The 23091-nt window shown below is 45.2% G+C and overlaps 1 protein-coding gene across 2 annotated transcripts in view; it reads left to right on the top strand.

Moving 5' to 3' along the window:
• The window catches only part of tmem94 (transmembrane protein 94), a 34555-nt gene that overhangs the window by 1225 nt on the left and 10239 nt on the right, over positions 1 to 23091 (top strand). Inside the window, exons 2-22 of one of the 2 annotated variants that reach the window (XM_056429034.1) lie at positions 39 to 473; positions 8337 to 8456; positions 8722 to 8849; positions 9738 to 9874; positions 11874 to 12079; positions 13293 to 13444; positions 13631 to 13733; positions 14412 to 14498; positions 14896 to 15012; positions 15421 to 15477; positions 17199 to 17303; positions 18259 to 18432; positions 18546 to 18764; positions 18864 to 19176; positions 20292 to 20465; positions 20569 to 20671; positions 20761 to 20969; positions 21063 to 21244; positions 21657 to 21789; positions 21948 to 22063; positions 22227 to 22326. In XM_056429034.1, the coding sequence (XP_056285009.1) occupies positions 450 to 473; positions 8337 to 8456; positions 8722 to 8849; positions 9738 to 9874; positions 11874 to 12079; positions 13293 to 13444; positions 13631 to 13733; positions 14412 to 14498; positions 14896 to 15012; positions 15421 to 15477; positions 17199 to 17303; positions 18259 to 18432; positions 18546 to 18764; positions 18864 to 19176; positions 20292 to 20465; positions 20569 to 20671; positions 20761 to 20969; positions 21063 to 21244; positions 21657 to 21789; positions 21948 to 22063; positions 22227 to 22326 (2959 nt within the window). In that variant the 5' untranslated portion in view covers positions 39 to 449. The remainder of the gene's footprint in view (positions 1 to 38; positions 474 to 8336; positions 8457 to 8721; positions 8850 to 9737; positions 9875 to 11873; positions 12080 to 13292; positions 13445 to 13630; positions 13734 to 14411; positions 14499 to 14895; positions 15013 to 15420; positions 15478 to 17198; positions 17304 to 18258; positions 18433 to 18545; positions 18765 to 18863; positions 19177 to 20291; positions 20466 to 20568; positions 20672 to 20760; positions 20970 to 21062; positions 21245 to 21656; positions 21790 to 21947; positions 22064 to 22226; positions 22327 to 23091) is intronic. The other variant, XM_056429035.1, reaches the window with a different exon arrangement.

Below are 23091 nucleotides of genomic sequence, written 5' to 3'. Positions count from 1 at the left end.
TTTTCAATTGATTGTTGTTATTTGTCATTTATCCACAGACCTCTACATGCTTGTTCTGGAGAGGATCCCTGTGCTGCACCTGAGCAACAATTAATCCTCCAAAAAAGAAGGCAAAAAAAAAACGTACCCACAAATCCCACAGTTGCCTGCTGGTCCCTGCAGGTGTGGGCGTGCCTCCCCCCCTCCTGTCACACTGGCAGAGAAGGCAGGGCAGGAGGTGTTGCCAGGTGGAGGACCGAGGCCGCACCCGCCTGCCTTTTTCTTCTCCAGCTCCCTCCGGTCTCGATCCGAGCCACTTGGCCTGCACAGGCGATTGGGATCCAAAGGATTTGACCCGAGAGCTCCCGGCGGCGTCCGGATTCGGCCATCGCGGAGCAGCACCGACGCGGGCTCTGCCAGGTGCCGGTGGCTGGTGGAGGAGCAGAGCATGTTGAGTGGTTGCGGTTGCCATGGAGCTGCAGGATAAGAAGCGGGTGAGTTTGGCCATCTAACTGGTGGAGAGCTGTTCACTGGAATTGAGGCTGCCCTGAAATGAGCTTTATTTCTGAAAAAGTTGATGTACAATCAGAAATATTGACAATATTGACAATCATTAGAGTAGATACGGATAAATAAGTCAATTAATCCATTCTTGTGAACGTGGTATCTCAGGATCGCCTTGGGGTAGGGATGAGAATTGATAAGATTTTAACGATTCGATTCCTTATCGATTCTTATTGGGCAAGGGGTGAAAAAAAGAGCACAAACGGGTTTATTTACATTAATTTTCTTTTATATAATTTTCTATAATGCTGCACACACCATATACAGTATGTATACATACACATTTACATTTTTTTAAATAACCAAAAACATTTATACATATTCCTCTTGAACTTAAAATAAAACTTACATAACTTAAATAAAATGTATTCTGTTTAATTTAAACATGTTCCTAGAAATTACAGTGCTCCTTCCTTTTTTTTTAAAGGGTATATGAACTGAGCTGCCAAAAATGAAACTAGCAGTGGCAAATACCAAGTGTGCAACCATCAATTGTATGGATCATCAACAATTTGTGTGCAGAAAAATAAGCATGTCTGCTTTCTCCGGGAGGATACGCGATCTCTCAGGACTTATTGTGTCTCCAGCCGTGGAGAACACTCTCTCAGATGGGGTGGAGGATGAACACAAAGATATGAGGAGGTGTACAAGACGTGCTCGCTGTAGCCTGTGACCCAGACAGACTACCAGCCTCTGAACCGGTCTGACTCTGAATGTCATCAGCTAAATTGGATGGCAATGGAGATTATTTATATAGTGAAAGCTGGTTTACACAATGAAACAAATGGCACGAACAAAATCGCAGAATTTGCTGAGCTGACATAAAGCCACATTAAGAGGGGAGGCAAACACGACCTCTGCCTCAATGTAGGGGGCTGAAAATGGAAGATTCTATAGCTAAGCTAGCGTAGCTATATGCTAAGTTTAATAATGGATTAAAAATCGATATGCTCAGTTTAATAATGGGTTAACACGATAACGCGAACGTTTGCTGATAACACACGCCCTCCGATAATTAACACCGTTACGATCAAACATTTCTCAAAACTGGACTTTCAATCCAAACGTGAAGTGATCAATAATGGGACATCAATGCCGGAGCTCAAATGTGTGCTTCAAACGAAGGGACAGAAGATAACTTGATCGACTCCACACAATAAAGGCAAATGGCTTCACACAGTGAGTGGTTGTGATCACTTCTGAGTAGTTTACCTTGGACAGAAAGAGATGAAGCGCCGGCGTTCGCTGAGCGCTGCATCGAACACATGACGTTCCTGTCATTTAATTCCACGCTGTGTTCAAATGCTTCTTCATATTTGTTGTATTTCCTCCCTTCGACGAAATAGACTTTTTACACATGTTACAAGTGGCGTAGTTGTCATTTTGTCGTGTGAAATAGAGCCAAACTTTAGAGCGCTTCTGCCTCGTTGCCATGTTTGCTGCAGTCTGAAGAAACTAAAAAAGGGTTACAGAAGACCGTTAGCAGAACCGTTAAAGAATTTGGTTGACGATCCCAAACAATCGGTTCACTGGGAACCGGTTCTAAAACAGAACCGGTTCTCGATTCCCATCCCTAGGGGGGGGGGGGGGATTCTTCAAATTTGGCACAAGCGTCCTTGTAGACTCACGGATGTATGGACTAGATGTTGGTGGTAAAAAGGTGGATGCAACTTGACTGGTCGGCCGGGACACACAACTAGAGTCAGTAATTATAATTTGTCATTTTCTTTCCTCCACATTGTGAAATACAGCCTCACTCTCGCTTTCAGTTTCCGGTCGTTTCAGTCGAGCCCACCTGAACGGGTCAAATGATCAAACTCCTTTTGTTAACCATACATCGTTGGAAGGGCATTTCACAACCGCACGGGAGCGGGAGCGTGCCGCCGCTGACCTGTTGCTCAAGCAATGATGCAATGATTACGGCGCATAACTCCCGTGGAGCCGCCTCCTGCTGACGGGGGCACGGTGGTCCGAGAGGTGTCACCAATGACTTCAGACGGTGTTGACTGACACGGTGAACGCTTCAGTTGTATGTTGATGTATTTCTGTAATACATTGTGTGTGTGTGTGTGTGTGTGGAAAATGCCTCTCTACATAAGCCAAAACAGTCCAGCAGTATGTGAGGATTTTTTTTGTTTTGTTGGTATATCAGAAAGAAAAACAAATCTTATTGATCAGCACAAATGGATCATTGCAGGGTTCATTAATTTGCCTCTGCTGTGATTCCTGAGTGTTGTTCTGAGCAGCCACAGCGACGTCTCCTCCGCGTTGGTTGAATTTTTCAGAGCTGCTGGAATAAGTCTTCAAATCCAGCTCGCGAGCCATCCATTTTTTGACCTTTCCGGTTCTCTCGGCTCGAGGTCAGCGGGTTTTGTCAACAGGGTTTTTGGGTGAGGCGTCTGTATTCAGGTCTGTGATTCTACGGCAGTGAGTAAAATACCTCTCTTGGGAAAGTTTCAAGTTTTTACACGTCGCATGAAAGAAAGGCGCCGAATAAGGGAACGCCGGTCCCGCCTTCAGCGTGGCGGTGGTGGCGTCTTAAACGGTTGTTTGACACAGATTTTTATTTTTGCTGAAATAATCTGATTGAGAAAAATAATCCCATTGTTTTCGTTTTTTTTGTCGAGGGAACCAGCGCGACGCTAACGTCCTCAGGACGCGGTGCTCCTGCCTGCAGCGCCTCGATTCTACGTCAGTGCAAAATATGCTAAGCTGGCAAGAGTGGAACGTAGCGTAGCCGGGGTTATACAGGCCATGTTGTCATTGTTCCTCGCATCAAGAGCCCACACACACAAACACTGTCTGGCCCTCTTTAAACCCCCCCACCCTCCCTTTCTCTCTCCAGTCGGGTTTTGTTGCTTAGTTTCCAGGCCTGAACCCAGTTGAACCGAACGAGGCTCAGTCGATGCCAGAGACGCACCCAGACTTGCTGCCTTTTAAATCTGAGGCCAGCTGGCAGCGTGCACCGCCGCTGTCGTCTCGTTGATCTGCCGGCCCCCCCGCGGGCGACAGGAACGCAGGGTGAGGTGCTGCAGCATCTCCATCTCGCTCTCTCTCTCTCTCTCCCGACTGCAGACACGAGCGGGGCTCCAGTCGGGACCTTCGTTCACACCTACGAGAACTAGTCTCTGAAAAGCGATTCTCGTCACGTAAGCGCGGCCCGCTGCTGTACGCTGCCCCTGAAGCCCTCCGCCGCGCCGGTGATGCAGAGCAGAGCAGAGCAGGGTTGCCATGGTGCTGAGAATGGGAGAAGGGTGCTTCTTCAGGAAGAAGAGCAGTGTAAGTTTGTCTTTCTCGTTCACGTGTAGCATGGGCTCAACGAACGCGGCGCGACCTGTCGGTTCCCCCTTTCGGGTGAGTGGCGGTGTCAGCCGGCTGCACTGTAGCGATGCCGGTGTCGGCGTTTGCACGTCGGTGTTCCGCTGTTGGTTTGTCTGTGAGCGGCCGAGGTTCATCCAGATCCTTCCCGGGCATGTCCGGTTCTCCTCTGCACGTTCACGTCTGTTTGGAGGGTTTCTGTTGAGGCTTTGTTACTCTGGGGAAACGGGAAGATATTTATAGCTCGGCTGTGTGGGATGCAGAGCACACAAGCTGTGTGTGTGTGTGTGTGTGTGTGCATATTTGTGTGTGTCTTACTGTTTGTGTACGCGCAGACACATGCACATTGTGCATGGAGAGTGGGAAAGGTCGCTTTCCCACCGACATTAGATGCGGTGTTTCCCTTTCTCCGTTATATACACGGCCTCCGTGAAGCCCATATGAAAGTGTCTCAAAACGTGCATCCTCTCTACTGACCACCAGGGGGCTCAGATTGTATAGAAATCTACGAGAAAACGACTCTTTTCTCTCTTGATTTAGGTAGCCGGTTTGATCCCCGCTCTTCCCATTAGTTGTGTTGAAGTGTCCTTGAGCAAGACACTGAACCCCAGTTGCTCTTCACTGCAGCCCACTGCTCTTTAATAACTAAGGATGGGTCAAATGCAGAGAAGAATTTCCCCAATGTGGGATCAATAAAGGATAAAAATACATAAGTTTATGTCTCAGTCTCTAGTTTCAAGTCTTCTTCTAAACAGCATGATGTCATCATTTCTTACATGATGGTCATTTAGAGTCACACAGACCATAAAGCAGGGCACGCTTTAGGGGCGGGGCTTACTGTGATTGACAGGTCACTGGCGCTACCAGAGGCGTCTCTGACGTCTCCACGTTCCTGTTCCAAACACGGCGACGCCGAACTCAAGGCTTCAAAGCTTCAGTCTACAAACCAACGGGTGACGTCACCATGACTACGTCCACCTCGTATAGACAGTCTATGGTTTTATTCCATTGATGGTTGTGGATTTTAAAGTGTTTTTTTAATACATCATTGTTTACATCCACTTAAACAACCGTAGAAAACCTCTTCCTTGTCTTCTTTTGGGGCATTGCTGTGTTTCTGTGATGAGGTATCACGTACGCGTGTCCTGGGCTCTGTTCCTCGTACGTGGTTTAACTAAGTCGGTCAAAGGTCCTTTTAGCCAGCTTAAATTAACCCGATGTTTGAAATCAGCCTACCTCGGTTTCTCAAAGGCTGAGCCGTGCTCAAACTATCTTGTAATTCCAACCAGACGTCAGTACTCAGGATAGTTGAACCAGACTTTAGTACTCAGGATCGTTGAACCAGACGTCAGTACTCAGGATAATTGATCACTGAAACCATGATTTTCTAACAGCACAAAGGCAAGTAAACTGAAGGAAAAGCCTATTTTTTCTCCGCTGAGTAGGACATGATCATGAACGCGTATGAGGAATTCCAGACCATAATAATAACATCTAACACCGCTGTGAGGGCTAGACAAGAAGCATGGCGACATATCAGACAAGTTAAATGCGTAAGTGTTGGGAAAATGTATCGGCTAATTCTAAGTGCCTCATCGCCCCAATTAATCCAATTACATGTCTTTAAATGTGCCGGCTGGCAGTCGGCTTCATGGAATGCATCATCCAATGAGATCTTAATAGGGAAAATAATGATCTCAACTCTTTCACAATAAGTAGATAAAAACTAACCAAAGAGGATATAATTGATACGAATTAATAGATACACATGAGGATATATGTACTGTATGCACTTATGTATCATGTACTATATGTGTATTTATATGTATGTGGAGATTCCCATATCGAACTAGCAATTTGAATATGTGTGTGGGTGGATCAATATGTCTGTATTATCCATAATCAGAAATTCACTTAATTGAAGCAGTGAAAATACATTGTGTTCTCTCTATTCTTGAGTCCACCGTAATACTTTTATACAATATTCTGGAGTCGTGGACGGCGCCTCAACGTGTGTTATGAGGCAGGTGGAGTCACAGAGGATCTAAGATGAGTTACGGTTTGTCTTGGGTTTTGTTTCGTAATGTAATTTGAGGGAGATGATGTCATCAGCACCTGCACATTAATGCATTAAAGCCTTTTGGATTGACACAATCTGCCTCGTTTGGGTGGTTTGAGGATCTGCTGCAGTCCACTAAAGCTCTGCATGACGACGAGCTCCGTGATGAACGGAGATAGGAATACATTTCATTAGATGGTGAAATGTACTGCAATTCTATAAAAGCCCTCTTTAATTGCTTTTACTTTACATTTATAGGGCCAGAGAACGTAATGACCACATCCAGAAGTTTATGAAGCGCTAAATAAACTTTACGAACAGCTCGACATAGAGCGGCTCTCCTGATATTTTGCATCGCCCACAATGTACGACAATATACAACAATGTACAACAATATACAACAATGTACCACACTGTACAACAATGTAACATAATGTACAACAATATACAACAATGTAACATTATGTACAACAATGTAACATAATGTACAACAATATACAACAATGTACCACACTGTACAACAATGTAACATAATGTACAACAATGCACAACAATGCACCACACTGTACAACAATGTAAAACAATGAAACATTATGTACAACAATGCACAACAATGCACCACACTGTACAACAATGTAAAACAATGTAACATTATGTACAACAATATACAACAATGTACCACACTGTACAACAATGTACCACACTGTACAACAATGTAACATAATGTACAGCAATGTACCACAATGTAACATAATGTACAGCAATGTACAACAATGCACCATACTGTACAACAATGTAACATAATGTACAACAATGTAAAACAATGTAACATAATGTACAACAATGTAAAACAATGTAACATTATGTACAACAATATACAACAATGTACCACACTGTACAACAATGTAACATAATGTACAGCAATGTACCACAATGTAACATAATGTACAACAATATACAACAATGTAACATAATGTACAGCAATGTACCACAATGTAACATAATGTACAACAATGCACCACAATGTACAACAATGCACCACACTGTACAACAGTGGTCACCAACCTTTTTGAGCCCAAGATCCCTGACCTCCGCCTTCGTGACAGGCAAGATCTACCTATTGAGGCGTTGAGAGAAAACGACTGTCCAGACTGGACTTACAGCTTGAGGCCTTTTTATTTGGCCTAATTCTAATTGAATGAAATCAAAACACTTTGGTCTTTCTGCATTTCCCCTGCGCCCCATCTGTAGTACCACTTCTCCCCACTAGAGGGGCACGCCCCACCTGTAGGACCACTGTGGACTACATTCCCCTCTTTCGGGGCACATCTGACAACGCCGCTGTGTAAGAGAACCCGTTTTCAGGCGTTCATTAAAATCAGGCGGAGATCTTTTCTGACGTCAATCTTCCAGTCAGGAAGAAAACATTTCAGAAGACACTTCAGAAAATGGTCGAGAATGAGGAACAATGTGTTTCTGAATTTATTTCCATTTTATATTGGAGAGCGACAGGGAACTTTCCCGAGATCGACCGGTCGATCGCGATCGACGGGTTGGCGAACCAATGATATCATATAATATATCATATAATAATATTCATGACTTCCAAAGTGATTTAAAAAAAACTTTCTGGCTTAGTTTTCCCATTAATGCATTTCATTAATTGGGACTACAGAGGAACAATAGACTCTTGGCTAACTCTGACATATTTATAGAAATGTTTTTTATGAATGTGCACTGTCCCTAAGTAAAAAAGAAAACAATATATGAAAAGGCATAATGTAACATAATGTACAACAATGTACCACACTGTACAACAATGTTCCACAAGGCTCTGCATACAGTCTGAGTCGATGCCCGTGTGGTGTTCAAAGTGCTCCAGAAGCTCTGTAAATAAGTGATTCCTTGTGGGCGGTATGGATAGCGCTCTACAGGAAGTCATCCTGACGTGATAAGAACTCTCCTATAAAACTCTAATCTCACTAATATCATTCATCAATGAGACAATGTACAACAATGTACCACACTGTACAATGACACAACGATGGCGGGAGCTCCATTGTTATTGATCTTGTCAAACTTTCTTCATGGAACCGAAAAGCCCGACTTATCAATAAAAGTTTATTATTATTGTTTCCTGTGTGAAACAATGCCCTGCACGCAGATTTTGTACCAGTCTGCTGCTGGTGATTGAAAAAAAATTAGCAGGATATGACATTGTCAACGTAACTGATATGTCCCATTCATATTTACACCACTTGAAGCCCTCACAGGTGATGTCAGATAAGTCACCTGAGGAGTTGGACTTTATGGCCTTTTGGGTCCAAGTCTTCAAAGCCTGTGGATTATGGTCCGGATCCCTCATGCCTCTCCTTGAGTCTTGAGGCTGTTCTCTGTTCTCCTTGTGTCGCTGCAGGAGGAGGAAGCTGTGGCTCTGGGCCTGTCCACTGGCCAGGCGCTGGCCAAGCTGCGGGACCAGCTCAGCAGCCTGCTGGAGCAGCACCAGAGGCCCGAGCGCAGGCGAGCCTCCGCACAGGTGTGTGTGTGTGTGTGTGTGTGTGTGCACAAGTGCACCTGCATGGCTAGAAACGCACACATATCAGTGGTCTTCACCTGGATCGAATAATAATCTAAACCTAAACGCAAATCTGCAAAGTTATTCCTCCTCATGACATCATCATGACATCACACAGACGGCCATGATTATTGTTTTAGTATCATCTCCTCATCATTCTTTAAATGTCGCGGCCCGGTGTTCAGCGACTTACATCACGTGTCGTTGTGCTCGTGTTTTTCCGTAGGAACGGTGGGTGAACAGCTTCCTTAACCATGGCAACCGTCACTCCTGTCTCCATTGGCCGGGAGCCGCCCTCACTCTCCTGGTGGTGCTGGGACTGCTCTGTTGCCACGGCAGCCAGCCGAGGGGCAGGTAGGTGGTCCTCTTTTCGGCCCGAAAAAACGACCCGTTCTGGAACATCTTTCAATTTATCAAACGTAGGTCTCCATCAGAGGAGAACACCAGGTGGTGGAGCTCGGCTGGTTCCCTCCACCAAGAGTCTGAGGCGACGTTGCCCAACAGTTGCATCATCGTTGTTGGAGCAGCGCCTCTTTTTCAGGGAAATCTAGCCTGAGACTAAAATCTATCAGATTCATTCAGCGCCACCTATCAAATTACGATGCCAAACAGAAAGAAGAAGCCAAGGAGCTTTTCTGGCTCATCTTCTTTGCCCTCCGTGTTATTCTCACGGAAAAATGCTTCTGAGATGAACAGAAGGGAGATGATGACTCGGCGGCTACAGAAACCACAGCGGTCAACAACCTGGACTGTTTCCATAACTCACCAATACTGGCAGACTGAGCACAATTATTATGGCTCGTACTACTTACCTTTAATGGTTTTTATTACTTACCTTAAATGGTTTTTATTACTTACCTTTACTGGTTTTTATAACTTATTTTTAAGGTTTTTTATTACTTATTTTTAATGGTTTTTATTACTTACTTTTAATGGTTTATATTTCTTACGTTTAATGTTTTTATTACTTACTTTTAATGGTTTTTATTACTTACTTTTAATGTTTATATTACTTATTTTTAATGGTTTTTATTACTTACTTTTAATGGCTTTTATTACTTTTAATGTGTTGTACTGTAGCTTTGCATTGTTTGTATTTTGTGTTCTTCTTACCACACATACTGTTGTCGTGTCTCATCCTGTACTGTTTGTTATTGTTTTATGTTTGTTATTGTTTTATCTTATTGTTTTATGTTTGTTATTGTTTTCTCTTAATAATTTGCCCTCCTGGCTCCTCCACAGCTCTGGCATCGAGCTCATGAACGCCGCCGCCCTCCTCCTCCTCTTCCTGCTCAACCTGCTGCTGGTCGGACGTCAGGAGCGGCTGAAGAGCAGCGAGATGTTCCGGAGGCTCAACGCCATCATCGCACAGCTCAGCAGTGAGTCGGGCGAGTTGACTTGAATTATGCCATTTTGTAAAATGTCCTTCACAAGATGATCCCTGGTTATAAATGCTTCTCCTCTTCATTTAACTTTATTCACCCCCCTCCCCAACTCATTTGCCTGGTGACATCCATGAGAAAATGTGTTTACAATTTGTGTCGGCCTGTCGTTTGTAGGGTTCATACGATCATGAAAAACCTGGAAAAGTCATGAACATAAAAAAAAAAGTCCTTGAAAAAATTTGAATCCCAAAAGTTTTGTAAAAGTCATGTAAATGTGTTATATTTATATGTTTATTTACACACTTTGATGAAAAGGATATGTATTCTTTTAACCCTTGTGTTGCCTTAGGGTCATTTTGACCCGAATCAATATTACACCCTCCCCCCGCCTTAGGATTAATTTGACCCCATTCAATGTTTAATGTCTGTGTTCTTTCGGTAGTCAACAAACAAACATAAAGTGCCTCACACTTAAACTTGGAAAACAATATTAATTCTAATAATTTTCTGGAGGTTTTAATTGCTGGCGTCAAATTGAACCCAAAGGGTAAAATATGTTAGTAAATATAAAGGTAACAGGAGGGTGAAACATTGAAATGGGTCAAAATGACCCAAAGGCGGGGGGAGGGTGTAATATTGAGTCGGGTCAAAATGACCCTAAGGCAACACAAGGGTTAATCAAACGATTGTCTCTCATTTAAGGTTATACTCATGTAAACACAGAGATCTCACAAAATGTTTGGTCATTGGAATTTGGTTACACGTCCTGGAAAAGTCCTGGAGATCTATTGGTCAACATGTGTATGAAGCCGGTCGTTTGTTAGTCCAGTTCGGGTGGGGGTCCTTGCTGCTGTTGAATGTGGCAAATCCTCCAGAAAGACCGCAATTATTATGTATCTGGGAGTGGGTGTGGCTAATCATTAGTTTATGTATTCTGCTAATTATTAGGGATGGAACGATGTGGATCACAACAGAAAACACTGAATAAGTATAAGTCAAGTTTATCGTGATGATTTTCCATTTTCAGTGACTGCTGTCTAACATAACATTTTTCTCCAGCTAAACAGCAGCAAAACTGAAGCCCTCCTTGTTGGCACTCCACACCAAGTTCAGACATCATCCATAACTCATCTCACCTTTGACAGTCAGGTCATACCCCTCTCCTCCACAATCACCAATCTGGGAGTTCGGTTTGACCCCCACCTGACCTTTACTGACCATATAAAATTCCTGTGCAAAACCTCCTTTTATCATCTAAAAAACATCTCCAAACTCCGCCCCACTTTAACCCTGTCAGATGCAGAGAAGCTCGTCCACGCCTTTATCTCCTCAAGACTGGACTACTGCAACTCACTCTACACTGGGATCACTGACAAGAACATCACCAAACTACAATATATCCAAAACAGCGCTGCCAGGGTCCTGAGGGGAGTCCGGAAATATGACCACATATCACCCATTCTCCAATCACTGCACTGGCTCCCTGTTTCATTCCGGATTAACTACAAGGTCCTAGTACTCGCATATAAGTGCATCAACGGACATGCACCCCCCTACCTACAAGAACTTATCACTCCCCTAACCTCCACCCGCACCCTCAGATCCACAGGCCGCTCGCTCCTTCGGGTCCCCAACACCAAGCTCCGCACCGTGGGCGACCGGGCCTTTTGCTCGGCAGCGCCACGCTTGTGGAACGGTCTCCCTGACCACCTGAGGGCAACTCAGACACTGAACTCTTTTAAGACTGGCCTAAAAACCTTTTTATTCAGGAAGGCATTTTTTACCTTGAGTTAATTTATTGTCAGCTATTACATTCTTATTTTTTTTTTTTATGGGTTGCTTTAACTATGTTTTAATTTGAAGGAAGAGTGCGATAAAAATGAAATGCATTATTATTATTATTATTATTATTTAACATACATATTTCTAGAATGCATACATGCACGTTAACATCCAGGTGTTTATAAATGAATGACAAATAACTTCCCTCCAGACTACCTGTCGGGGTGCGTGGGGGAGGTGCGGTGGTCCCCGTCTTTGTACCCGGACCTGTACACGCCTTCGTCCACGTCGTGGTCGCTCCACTGGACCTACCGGGACTCCCAGTTGGTTAACCTGCCCATCAGTCTGCTGGTGGAAGGAGACATCATCGCTCTGAGGCCCGGCCAGGAGTCGTTTGCTTCCCTCAGGGGCATTAAGGTCAGGCCCCACACGTGTTTAGAGGGGGGAGGGGGGTAAAAGTCCAATATGGTTTTGCATTGGATGAACAGAAATAATTCCACGGCAGCTAATCACAAAGTCCCGTCTCAACACATCTGTCATCAAGCTGCCACCGACGCACCGTGGGGGGTTCGTAGTTTACGCAGCCAACAGAAAGTAGCGACCATTCAAGGCCCCGTTGATCTGATCATTTATTTGTCAACAAAACAAGTAAACAAACAAAACTTTTAACGCTGCCTCTCCTGCACTGGTAAAAAAAAAACATAGGCCACCCAGATGCATGCTGGTCCTGTACCTGCCCAGGTGCATGCTGGTCCTGTACCTGCCCACTCCTACATATATCCACAGGTGCCCACAGTGGTACCCAATTAGTGAACAATCAAAAGACTAAATATATCTAAACAACAACAATGAGTTAAACTAAACTAGAACTATCATAAGAAAAATATATTCTAACATCTAAATATCACCGAAATAAGCAACAATTAAACAATATTACTTTTCAATAAAACTAAATTCTAATGTCAAAATAATAAGCTCCAACACATCTCTGCTCTTATTAAGCACATTGACATTTATTTGAGAGTTGGTATTTAGATTCCTCTTTCCACACCGGACTCAACTTTCTCATTAATTTAAGTTTCACTGGAAGACGTTCGAGTGATTTTCAAGCCTGTAAAAATATAAAATGTCGAAATGTAAAGATATTCAGGTGTTTCCCGGGCGTCCTCTTGGAAATGTTTAAATGGCAGTGGTAACATTTAATTGTATTGTATGATTGCAATCTAGGATAAAAAGGTAAAGTAAGTTTAAATTGCTTCTGTACTTTGTATACAGTATACAATAAATTAGCAGAATAGAAAAAAGAACAAAAAAGACTCTTCGAGTGGCGTCTAGCGGCCTGACCCTCTGAGTCCATCTGTCTCCTGGGAAAGAAGAAATTCAATGAAGTCGGTTATTGCCCTCCATGTTCTTTTCTTTAATTTCAAGGAATCAAATACTCGAACCGGCACAGAAAGCCAGGACCCTGAGACACAAGTGTCGAGGGTCTATCCAAACGCACGAGTAAGCTCCTTTTATCCCCCCCCCCAAACGAGCGGCACCAAAACGTCTAAACTGTAGATCCGCTGGTCCGGAGCAGCTCAGGAACAACAGATCTGGTGACCTCTGTCCTCTGTTCTCGTCTCCTCAGGATGACGAGCACATCGTGTTGGAGCCGGGTGATTTGTTCCCCCCGTTTTCCCCCCCTCCTTCCCCACGGGCCAATGAAAAGAGAGGACCGCAGAGCCCCCAGCAGCACCGTCTCTTCAGAGTGGTCCGGACTCCAGTGCTGGACATCGTCAGGTAGGGAACCCGTCTCAATACCTCCATATATTCCGTATATACAGACACAAGCTCTCAGCAGTTGATGAAATGCAAAGAAAACATTGTCTGACTTATCTAATAGAGTTCAGGCACTCGACAGCAACACCTGGATGTTGTCGGCTCTTATTATTGACCTTTTAACCCCTTGTCTTCTTCTTTAAACAGGAACAGTTTGGAGTTGGCGTTGGCTCGACCAATCACAGTGCTGGACAACGAGCGGTTCACTGTGCAGCTGGTTATCACCAAGTTAGTCTGTCCAGTCGTCCTGGTGAGCAGGAGATCAGAGCGTCCTCATTGTCTCTGCGATGCATTCAATTCAATTCAGTTTATTTGTATAGCCCAATTTCACAAATTACAAATTTGTCTCAGAGTGCTTTACAATCTGTACACATAGACATCCCTGCCCCAAAACCTCACATCGGACCAGGAAAAACTCCCAAACAACCCTTCACGGGAAAAAAGGGAAGAAACCTTCAGGAGAGCAACAGAGGAGGATCCCTCTCCAGGATGGACAGAACAATAGATGTAATGTGTACAGAAGGACAGATTTAGAGTTAAAATACATTCAATGAATATGACAGAGTGTATGAATAGTTCATAGTAGGCATATTCCACGATGGAGACCTCCACGATCAGGCAGATGGAGGTTGAGAGGAGGAGTGGGTGGAGTCTCAACAGTGGGCGGAGTCTCAACAGGACAGTGGCGTGGTCGGTAGCAGGAATTCCACGACCCAGACCTCGATGATCCATCAGGCAGATATGATCTATGCCGTCTCATAGGGTCCGACGACCCCATGAGACGTGAAGTCAAAAGGACTCCGGGGAGAAAGCAGTGTTAGTAATGTGTGATGGAGAGATGAAAATTCATGCCTCAGGGTCCCTTCCTCTCTCCTGAAAGCGGCCACGTGTCATGTACTGCAGCTTTGACGATCTCTCCCCCTTTCAGGCGGCGTTCCTGGTGGTGAACACCGTTCGCTACTTTTGTGACGCACCCAGCCTCACCCCGCCCTGCTACAACTTCTTTCAGCTTCAGGTACGATCGTTGAGCGATGACAGTGTGTACGCGTCTCGGGTTACGTTCGTCACGTCACGCACGGGAGGACATTTAAAGATTTTTTTAGGGGGTATTTTTTCCTCCACTGACTGAAATCCAGGGGAATTTAAAAATAAATTGGGGGCACTTTTTTAAACCTGTGAATAAACATTTAACCGTTGTTAAAAAATTCTGAATATACTTATTTAGGCTTACAGTACGTGAGCAATTGTCATAAAAATGGCCATAATAAGACTTAGGGAGTCGTCTACGGATTCAAAGTGTTTTCTTTTTTTCACAAAAAAACAACAGAAAACATAAATCAGACAATTATATTAAATGTTATTCTTTTTTTCCCCATTTTGTGTGTGTGTGTGTGTGTGTGTTGTGTTCACAGCTGATGGGTGTCCTGCCCATCTTGCCCTTGCTCTTCCCCGTCATGTGGGTGCTGTTGAACGCCTTCGGAGAAGCCAGGGTACTCGCCGAGTTCAGCCGCGCATCGCCAGCTGGTCTGGTGAGGGACGCACACACACACACACACACGCGCGCACATAGACACACACAAACACACACATGCACAAAGTTAAAAAAATGTGTGATGTGCACTGGCAGAAAAAGGCCGCTTTAGTTTCTAATGTGCAAGATGTGTGTTCTAACTAATATCTACACACACACACACATGCACACACACACACAAATGCACAAAGTGAAAAAAATGTGTTATGTGCACTGGCAGAAAAAGGCCGCTTTACTTTCTAATATAGAAGATGTGTGTTCGAACTAATATCTACACACCCACACACACACACACACACACACACACACACACACACACACACACACACACACACACACACACACAGAGAGGAGACACAGCGGAGGCCTCCCTCTGTGTTTTAACGAGACTCTTCTCTCGCCCCAGCTTGCTAAGTTCTCTGAGGATACTCTCAGCAGCTACACCGAGGTGGTTTCCTCCCAGGTATAATAACCTCTCCCTGTCTCGCCCTCCCTCTCCCTCCACTCGCTTGGCTACCAACTCCACTCGAACCCCCGCCTGTCTTCACTCGCTTGCTGTCCTCGACCCTTTGCAACTCCCTCTCCGGACCCCCCCCCCCCCCCCGTACACAGCTCCCAATATCCTCCATCTCTTTCTCATCTTTGATTTCTTCTTTGGGTATCTTCTGATCAGACCGCCTCTCTGACTCCATGTGTTTACCGTCTTTTTATTTCTGTATATATTTTTGTTTTTTAAACCTTTTCTTAATTCATCTTGCACAACATGTTTTCTCTCCCTTTTTGTTTTGTTTTGGGTCTCTCTTCCATCCGTCGGTTATCAGTCAGGACTTGACAGAGAGTCTTTGGTTTGTTTGTAGGAGCTTATTCACAAATTTTTTTGTAAATATTAAGACCATTCAAATATTTTAACTATTTTTTATTGTTTAGGTTTACTTAGTTTTTTGGTATCTATATTGCTATATATATATATTTTTATATATACATATATATATGTATGAATAGATAGATGTATTTATATATATATTTATATACATTTATATATATATTTATATACATGTATATATATATTTTATATCTATATATATATTTACATGTATATATATATATCCTATGAGTCCCCTTTGTTCTTTCGTTAGTTTGCATGGTTTATTTTGTTAAATAACTTAAATTATTAACACAGAATCCTGTACGGATACGGACCATGCATCCTTTTGCTTGCTTAAACTTTCGTGGTCCATTTTTTATTGATTTCATTTTAATAATTTCATCAGACAGTCAACCCTGTATCTTTTAGAATTCATTCTGTCCCCTTATAAACGCTTCTACCCCCAACGACATCACACCGGTCCCGATCAAAATATCCGATCCCTGTATTCCATTGTCGCCTCGCTTCGGTGCTCGATGGAGAACAAACACAATCAGTAGATCCCCGCCGATCGTCTCTGGCTCTAAGATCTAGAGGAGAGATGATCCTCAGTCTTCCTCCTCTGCTTGTCTGCCTGCACTGCATGACTGGAAATCAGCCTCCATGTGGTTCGACACTGGTAATTCTTTAGGGTTTGTGATCCTTCCTTACCTCCTTTTTGGGATTATTATGAACATGTTTTTGTTCACAGCATCAAATGCTGATGACATCAATTCGTATAACAGGCACTCGCCGCACTGGCTGTCGGCCATGTGGAGTTGTATTGAAACTGAGCCAATCACAGCAACATGCCGGTTGCACAACGTTGAATGATGGAGGAATATTATGCCGTGTGATTTAACGCGTTGAGCCAACTGAACATGTTTAGCGAATGCATAGAAACTCTCTGGTAGAGGCGGGAGAGAGGCCGGAGCGCAGGAGCAGAGCTCAACGCAAGCTCAACGCAGCCTTCAAAGAGAGCAATAAGTCACGCTCTCAGATTGAAAGATCACATTATTCTAATAAAGATAAGAAAATGTCCATTCAGGATAAAAACCAGAGCGGAGGGTGGCTTTGTGTTGCATCCCGATGGACGAGAGAGGAGGCAAGGAAGGGCCCGCTGTGGCTGAGCTGGCAATCTGCTTGTTTTTGCCATTTTAATAACTGAATCACTTTATTTATTACACAAATTAATTTTACTCTTTTTGAATTTCCGTTTCCTCGAATGTGAAGCAGTTCTCTGACTTAACGTGTGTGTGTGTGTGTATGTGTGTGTCCAGGAGCTGCTGCGCTGTGTGTGGAGACACCTGGTTGGCGTCCTGAAGGGAGAGTCTCAGACTCTCTGTTACACCTCCAGCCTTCTACACACTCTGGGATCCGTCACTGTGAGTACGATGTGACTGTTTCACGGGAACCTCACCTCCAGGTCCACCTTGTCCACACCACAGGTGTCAAACACAAGGCCCGCGGGCCGAATGTGGCCCGCCACGATGGAATGACGTGGCCCCGGATGGCTTTAAAGACATACGATCACCTTTTCTTAAAGAAATTTATAAAAATTATACCGTGCTTTTATTTTGAAGGTTTCAAATTAAACTTATTGATGTTATAATATTAGAGACATTTTCTTATGTACAATATTTCTACATTTAAATAAACAATAATTAAGTGCAAAGAGAGTTATTTAACGATATGTTGCGGAGTAGTTATATGTTTATATACTTCTGTTACCAGCCCTTTAAGAGGCGGCCGTGATGCAGATGTGGCCCACGGGGAAAATTAGTTTGACACCCCTGGTCTACAGAGTATGTTAAAAAAAAAACACATGTACCAAGTATAATCCCAAAACATTTGTTTTATACATTTTAACATTATAAGAATGACGAGGCAGACTTCCTCACGGACTCTTATTCTGCTGGTTCAGAGCCAGAGAGTTGCTCATGTTGAAGGGTTCATTCACCCACACGACAAAACTAAATGTATATTTCTCGCGATGCAGTTAGTTGTCTTTCAAGATTTCTGAAATGTATAGTAATAGTGACAGTTCCACAGGTCTGTTGGTTTCTTACAAAACAACACAAGTTATAAGATAAGGATTTTCATGAAGTCAAACTTCAAATGATAATAAGCCATAAATACAGTTATCACGGTCCACCTCCTGTAATTACCTCTCTGTATACAGGATAACCCTGTGTGTGTGTGTGTGTGTGTGTGTGTAGCATTTAAAACGCCTTCACATGCACAAGGACAAACAATTAATACGCCTACATCCATACACGTGGAAACAAGTTTACGTGTGTTGTAAATCTTTTGTGTGTGTGTGTGTGTGTTTGTGTGTAGGTGTTGTGTTGCGTGGACAAGCAGGGCCTCCTGTCGTGGCCTAACCCGAGTCCGGAGACCGTGCTGTTCTTCAGTGGCCGAGTGGAGCCGCCCCACAACAGCCAGGACGACCTCGGAGACGACCTGTCCGTCAGCTCCTACTGCCGGATGGAGGCCGACGAGGACCGGGATGAGGTGTGTGTGTGTGTGTGTGTGTGTGTGTGTGTTTTCTCTTCTTTTTTTTTTTAAATTGAGGCATTCCTCCGTGGTATCCACCCCTGACTCGTTGTGTCGCCGCCGCCGCTCAGGCTCCGGAGGCGGAGGCTCTGCTCTGTCTGCCAGCTGAGCCCTCCGCCCCGCCGGGGGAGGGGCCCGAGCCCAGCGAGACGTCGCACGACATGGCCCGCTCCACCGACACCACCCGGCTGCGGCGCGCCGCCTGCCAGCCCGCGCACGCTCGCATCAAACACCACTCTGGGTCCAACGTGAGCTTCAGCCACGACACCGAGGGAGGCGAGGACGCCCAGGTAAACAAAGGAGGTGGTTCGAATGGACTCTCAGGGAAGAGGTACGCGTCGTATTCGAGCCCGCGCCGCATGCCGTGTCATTCCCCTTCGTGCCTCCAGGACTTCGGGATGGGCTGCCCGGACGCGGAGGCGGACGACTTTGTGTGTGACTACCACCTGGAGATGCTGAGCCTGTCGCAGGACCAGCAGAACCCGGCCAGCATCCAGTTCGACGACCTCTCCTGGCAGTGCCACCTGCCGTCCCTCAAGCCGCTGGGCCTCAACATCATGCTGAACCTCTGCAACGCCAGCGTCACGCAGCAGCTCTGCCGCTTCTCCGACCACCTGTCCAACCTGGCGCTGCAGGAGAGCCACGGCACGGTGCTGCCCGTCTGCGTGCCCTGGGGGCTCTGCGAGCTCTCCAGGCTCATAGGTGAGGTCTTTGAACCATCGCCTGGTCTTCCCTTCTTACTTTGTTTTTTTGTGATCAAATCATTTATTGGTTTTCGAGATAAAACATACAAAACTAGAACGGGCACTCGGTAGAGCGCATACCTTCGCATATCACAAGATTGGGCATTGGATTATAAACATTTTGGCATGAGTTGCATGCCAATTGGATAAAAATTGACAGCGCTATGGTAAAAAGAAGATTTTGACCTTTTCATGACCTTTGACCCGATCGATCCCAAAATCTAATCAAATGGTCCCCGGATAATAACCAATCATCCCGCCAAATTTCATGCGATTCAAGAGGATGTTGACCTTTTCTTGACCTTAACCTTTGACCCGATCGATCCCAAAATCTAATCAAATTGTCCCCGGATAATAACCAATCATCCCACCAAATTTCATGCGATTCGGTTTAAAACTTTTTTTGTTATGGGAATAACGCGCATACAAATAAAGAAAGAAATAAATACACGGCGATCAAAACATAACCTTCCGCATTTTCAATGCGAAGGTAAATATGGGCAGACATGCCAAAACCTGCACACATATTAACATATATGCACATACCCTCATACATACACACACATACATACTGTTACCCCCTCCCACTGTTGGTGACGCCAGCTACCCTCATACATCTTCAGATATTATATAAGGGAATGTATTATATTATAGCCTTACTTTGTGAGTTCACAGGAGAACTGCTATTCAGACGGTCGGGCTGTGTGCGTCTGTCGGGCCACGCAGCAGAGTTATTGAGGAAACAACTTCACTTGTGATGGTGGTTTTAATGATGAAAGGTTGTTGCTATGTCACATTCGTGTACCGGGATGGGAGGATTCACTTGGGAAAACAAGTTTTCCTTTAAAGTTGGAGCCAGAAAGATAATAAACAAAAGGACTTTTTTTATTCACGAGCGTACACTGATTGTATTGCTTGGTGGGATCGCTGACAGACAGACGGACGGACATCATTCAGATCCAATGAACTTTCTGTTTGTGTGTGACGTGAAATGAGTTTTCAGTACTAACTCGGCTTGTTTTGTAGAGTCAGCCCTAGATCACGTTGCATCACACCTCTCTCTCTCTCTCTCAGGGTTCACTCCCGGTGCGAGGGAGCTGTTTCAACAGGAGAACCACCTGGCGTTGTACCAGCTGCCATCGGGAGAGAAGACCAAGGAGATAACCTCCCACCACCTTCATTACTTCCCCAAGCGGCAGCCTACCATCTCCCATCTGATCTCCCTGTTTGTGCAAGACTCTTCCTCCAGTGAGTCCACACACACACACGCACGCACACACACACACACACACCGAGAGGAAGATGGTGTTGCATCACCCTGTCGTGACCTCCCTGACCTTCATGTTGGCAGATAACGTCCAGATGCTGTCGCATGGCTCGGCCGACCTCATCCTGGAAGCCTGCACCGACTTCTGGGATGGAACCGACATCTATCCCCTCTCGGGCTCCGACAGGTGAACCGTCAGAGCATCAAAGAGTTCCCCTGAGCCCCGGCTCGCTCCGCTCTCTCTCCCTTACCTGACTTTCTCTTCTCCCGTAACAGAAAGAAGGTTCTGGACTTCTACCAGCGCGCCTGTCTGTCCGGCTACTGCTCGGCGTTTGCCTACAAACCCATGCAGGTCTCCTTGTCGGGCCAACTGAATGGGAAATGCGTCGAGCTGGCCCCCGGGCCCTGCCTCTTCTCCGGGGTGGAGCTGCCCTCCACCACCCCCATCAAACACACCTCCTGCAGGAACAGCTGGAGCTCCGACGGTCGGTCGACGAGAGGGCCGCAGAGTTAAAGCAACGACACAAACTCCCCCTCCGGTCCCTTTTCTCATCATCTGCCCCCCTTTATGTGTTCAGAGGGTATCGGTGAGGGCGTGGAGCGCGACGACTGCGTCCAGGCCCTCAGCGGGCAGATCTTCATGGGCATGGTGTCCTCCCAGTTCCAGGCGAGGCTGGACACGGTCCGACTCATCGACGCCCTGGTCACCGCCTGCATCCGCTTTGTTTACTTCTCCATGGAGGACGAGCTCCGCAGCAAGGTGAACTCACACAGCGTGAACATCCGATGGCTCGTTTGGCCAGCGGATGTCGCCCCCAGGTGGTAAGGAGAGAGAATGCAGCTCTAGGACACTTCCACGTCACATCTGCGTAGAGCTGTGTGTTTTCGTATCTCATCCTTAAAAAAAGAATATACATTACATTTGGGAAAAGGGATTTTAAGTGAGAAACTTAAAACAGTGTGTAATAGTATAAAGATCCTCAGTAACACCATATAAGGTGAATGAATAGAGTAAAAAGATGTATATAAGGAACATTTATTTAAGAAATATATATTGTGTGTATGTGTGCATATATATACACACACACACACACACACACACACACTCTCGGTGAACTGCACATCAGAAGAGAAGGAGTACCTGACTTCTGTGGCTCCTTGTGTCCGTGCAGGTCTTTGCAGAGAAGATGGGTCTAGAGACCGGCTGGAACTGTCACATCTCTTTGACCCCCAACGGAGAGAGTCCCTGTGACGGGGGTCCGTCCAGCCCGGGTCAGGGCTCCCTACGCGAAGACCTGAACCAAGGTACCCAACCCGTTAGTACGGACTCGGGTTGAAGGCAACAGCCGGCCTCACCAAGTGCACCCTGTGTGTGCTCCTTCCAAATCGTGCGAGAGGGTCACAACGCGTTCAGACGGCTCTCTTTATATTATAAATATAAATATATAAATATTCACACACAGATTCCCGGGACGAAGCGGAGGGTCCGCTGCTGCTGGAGGAGGAAGGCCACTCTGACCTGGCCAGCTTCCAGCCCACAGACAGCGACGTGCCCAGCTTCCTGGAGGACTGCAACAGGGTAACGATGCGTTTCAGTTACACCGATGACGCTCAGGCCTCCAGAGAGGAAGAGCGGAAGCACCGCGGTCACCACACACACCGAGCGCCCGCCCTGCATCTTCAAAACAAGTTCCGCGTGAGGGATTCTGTCTCAATGTGTCGCCTCTTTGATCTTTTCTCAGGCCAAGCTGCCTCGCGGCATCCAGCAGGTCCGTCCTCACCTGAAGAACATCGACAATGTGCCTCTCCTGGTGCCGCTCTTCACTGACTGCACCCCCGACAGTGAGTCATCAGTCATCCACGTCCTCTTTGTTTGGTCTGGACCTCTTTCCTCTTCTTCATTATCTTCTTCCGTTACTCCAAATGATGTAGAAATCACACCCCGCGGCAGGTGAACACAATGATTTAAAGTCTGCTAAGAGTTCATTTTCAGGCTCTGGAGGATTTATCAGTGAAATAAATCAATATGTTTATTTTACTAATGATTTGTTTATATTTACAAATAAGCGACTCTTGTGAAATTCAGGTTCATTGTTCAGTCATGATCAACAGCCTTCTTCTTCTTCTTCTTCTCCTCTTTTTTTTCCTCTTCTTCTTCTCCTCTTTTTTTCCCTCTTCTCCTCCTCCTCCTATGCCAAAATACAATTCATTGTTGGGTTCCTTCTCTTCTCCATACCCCTTCTCACCTTCTCCTCCACTCTTTTCTTTTTTCTCTTCTCCTTCATCTTCTTCTTCTTCTCTCCTTTCTCGTCTTCTTCCCTCCTCCTCCTCTTCCTTCTTTTTTCTCTTCCCTTCCACTCCTTCTCCACCGATACACCACCGACACGCCACCTTCTCCTTCTTATTGTTCTTCTTCTTCTTCACCTTCTTCTCTTTCTTCTTTGTCTTCTTCTTCTAATCTTCTTCTTGTTCTTCTTCATCTTCTTCTACTCCTTCTTCTCCTTATTCTTTGTCTTCTTCTTTTTCTTCTTCGTCTACTCCTTCTGCTTCTGCTTCTCCTTCTTTTTCTCCTTTTTCTTCTTCGTCTACTCCTTCTCCTTCTTCTAA

This window comes from Pseudoliparis swirei, chromosome 13 (genome assembly GCF_029220125.1).
Source record: "Pseudoliparis swirei isolate HS2019 ecotype Mariana Trench chromosome 13, NWPU_hadal_v1, whole genome shotgun sequence".
NCBI classification, from domain to species: domain Eukaryota; kingdom Metazoa; phylum Chordata; class Actinopteri; order Perciformes; family Liparidae; genus Pseudoliparis; species Pseudoliparis swirei.
Note: the sequence above shows the minus strand (reverse complement) of the source record. Positions and strands in the feature narration are given on the sequence as shown.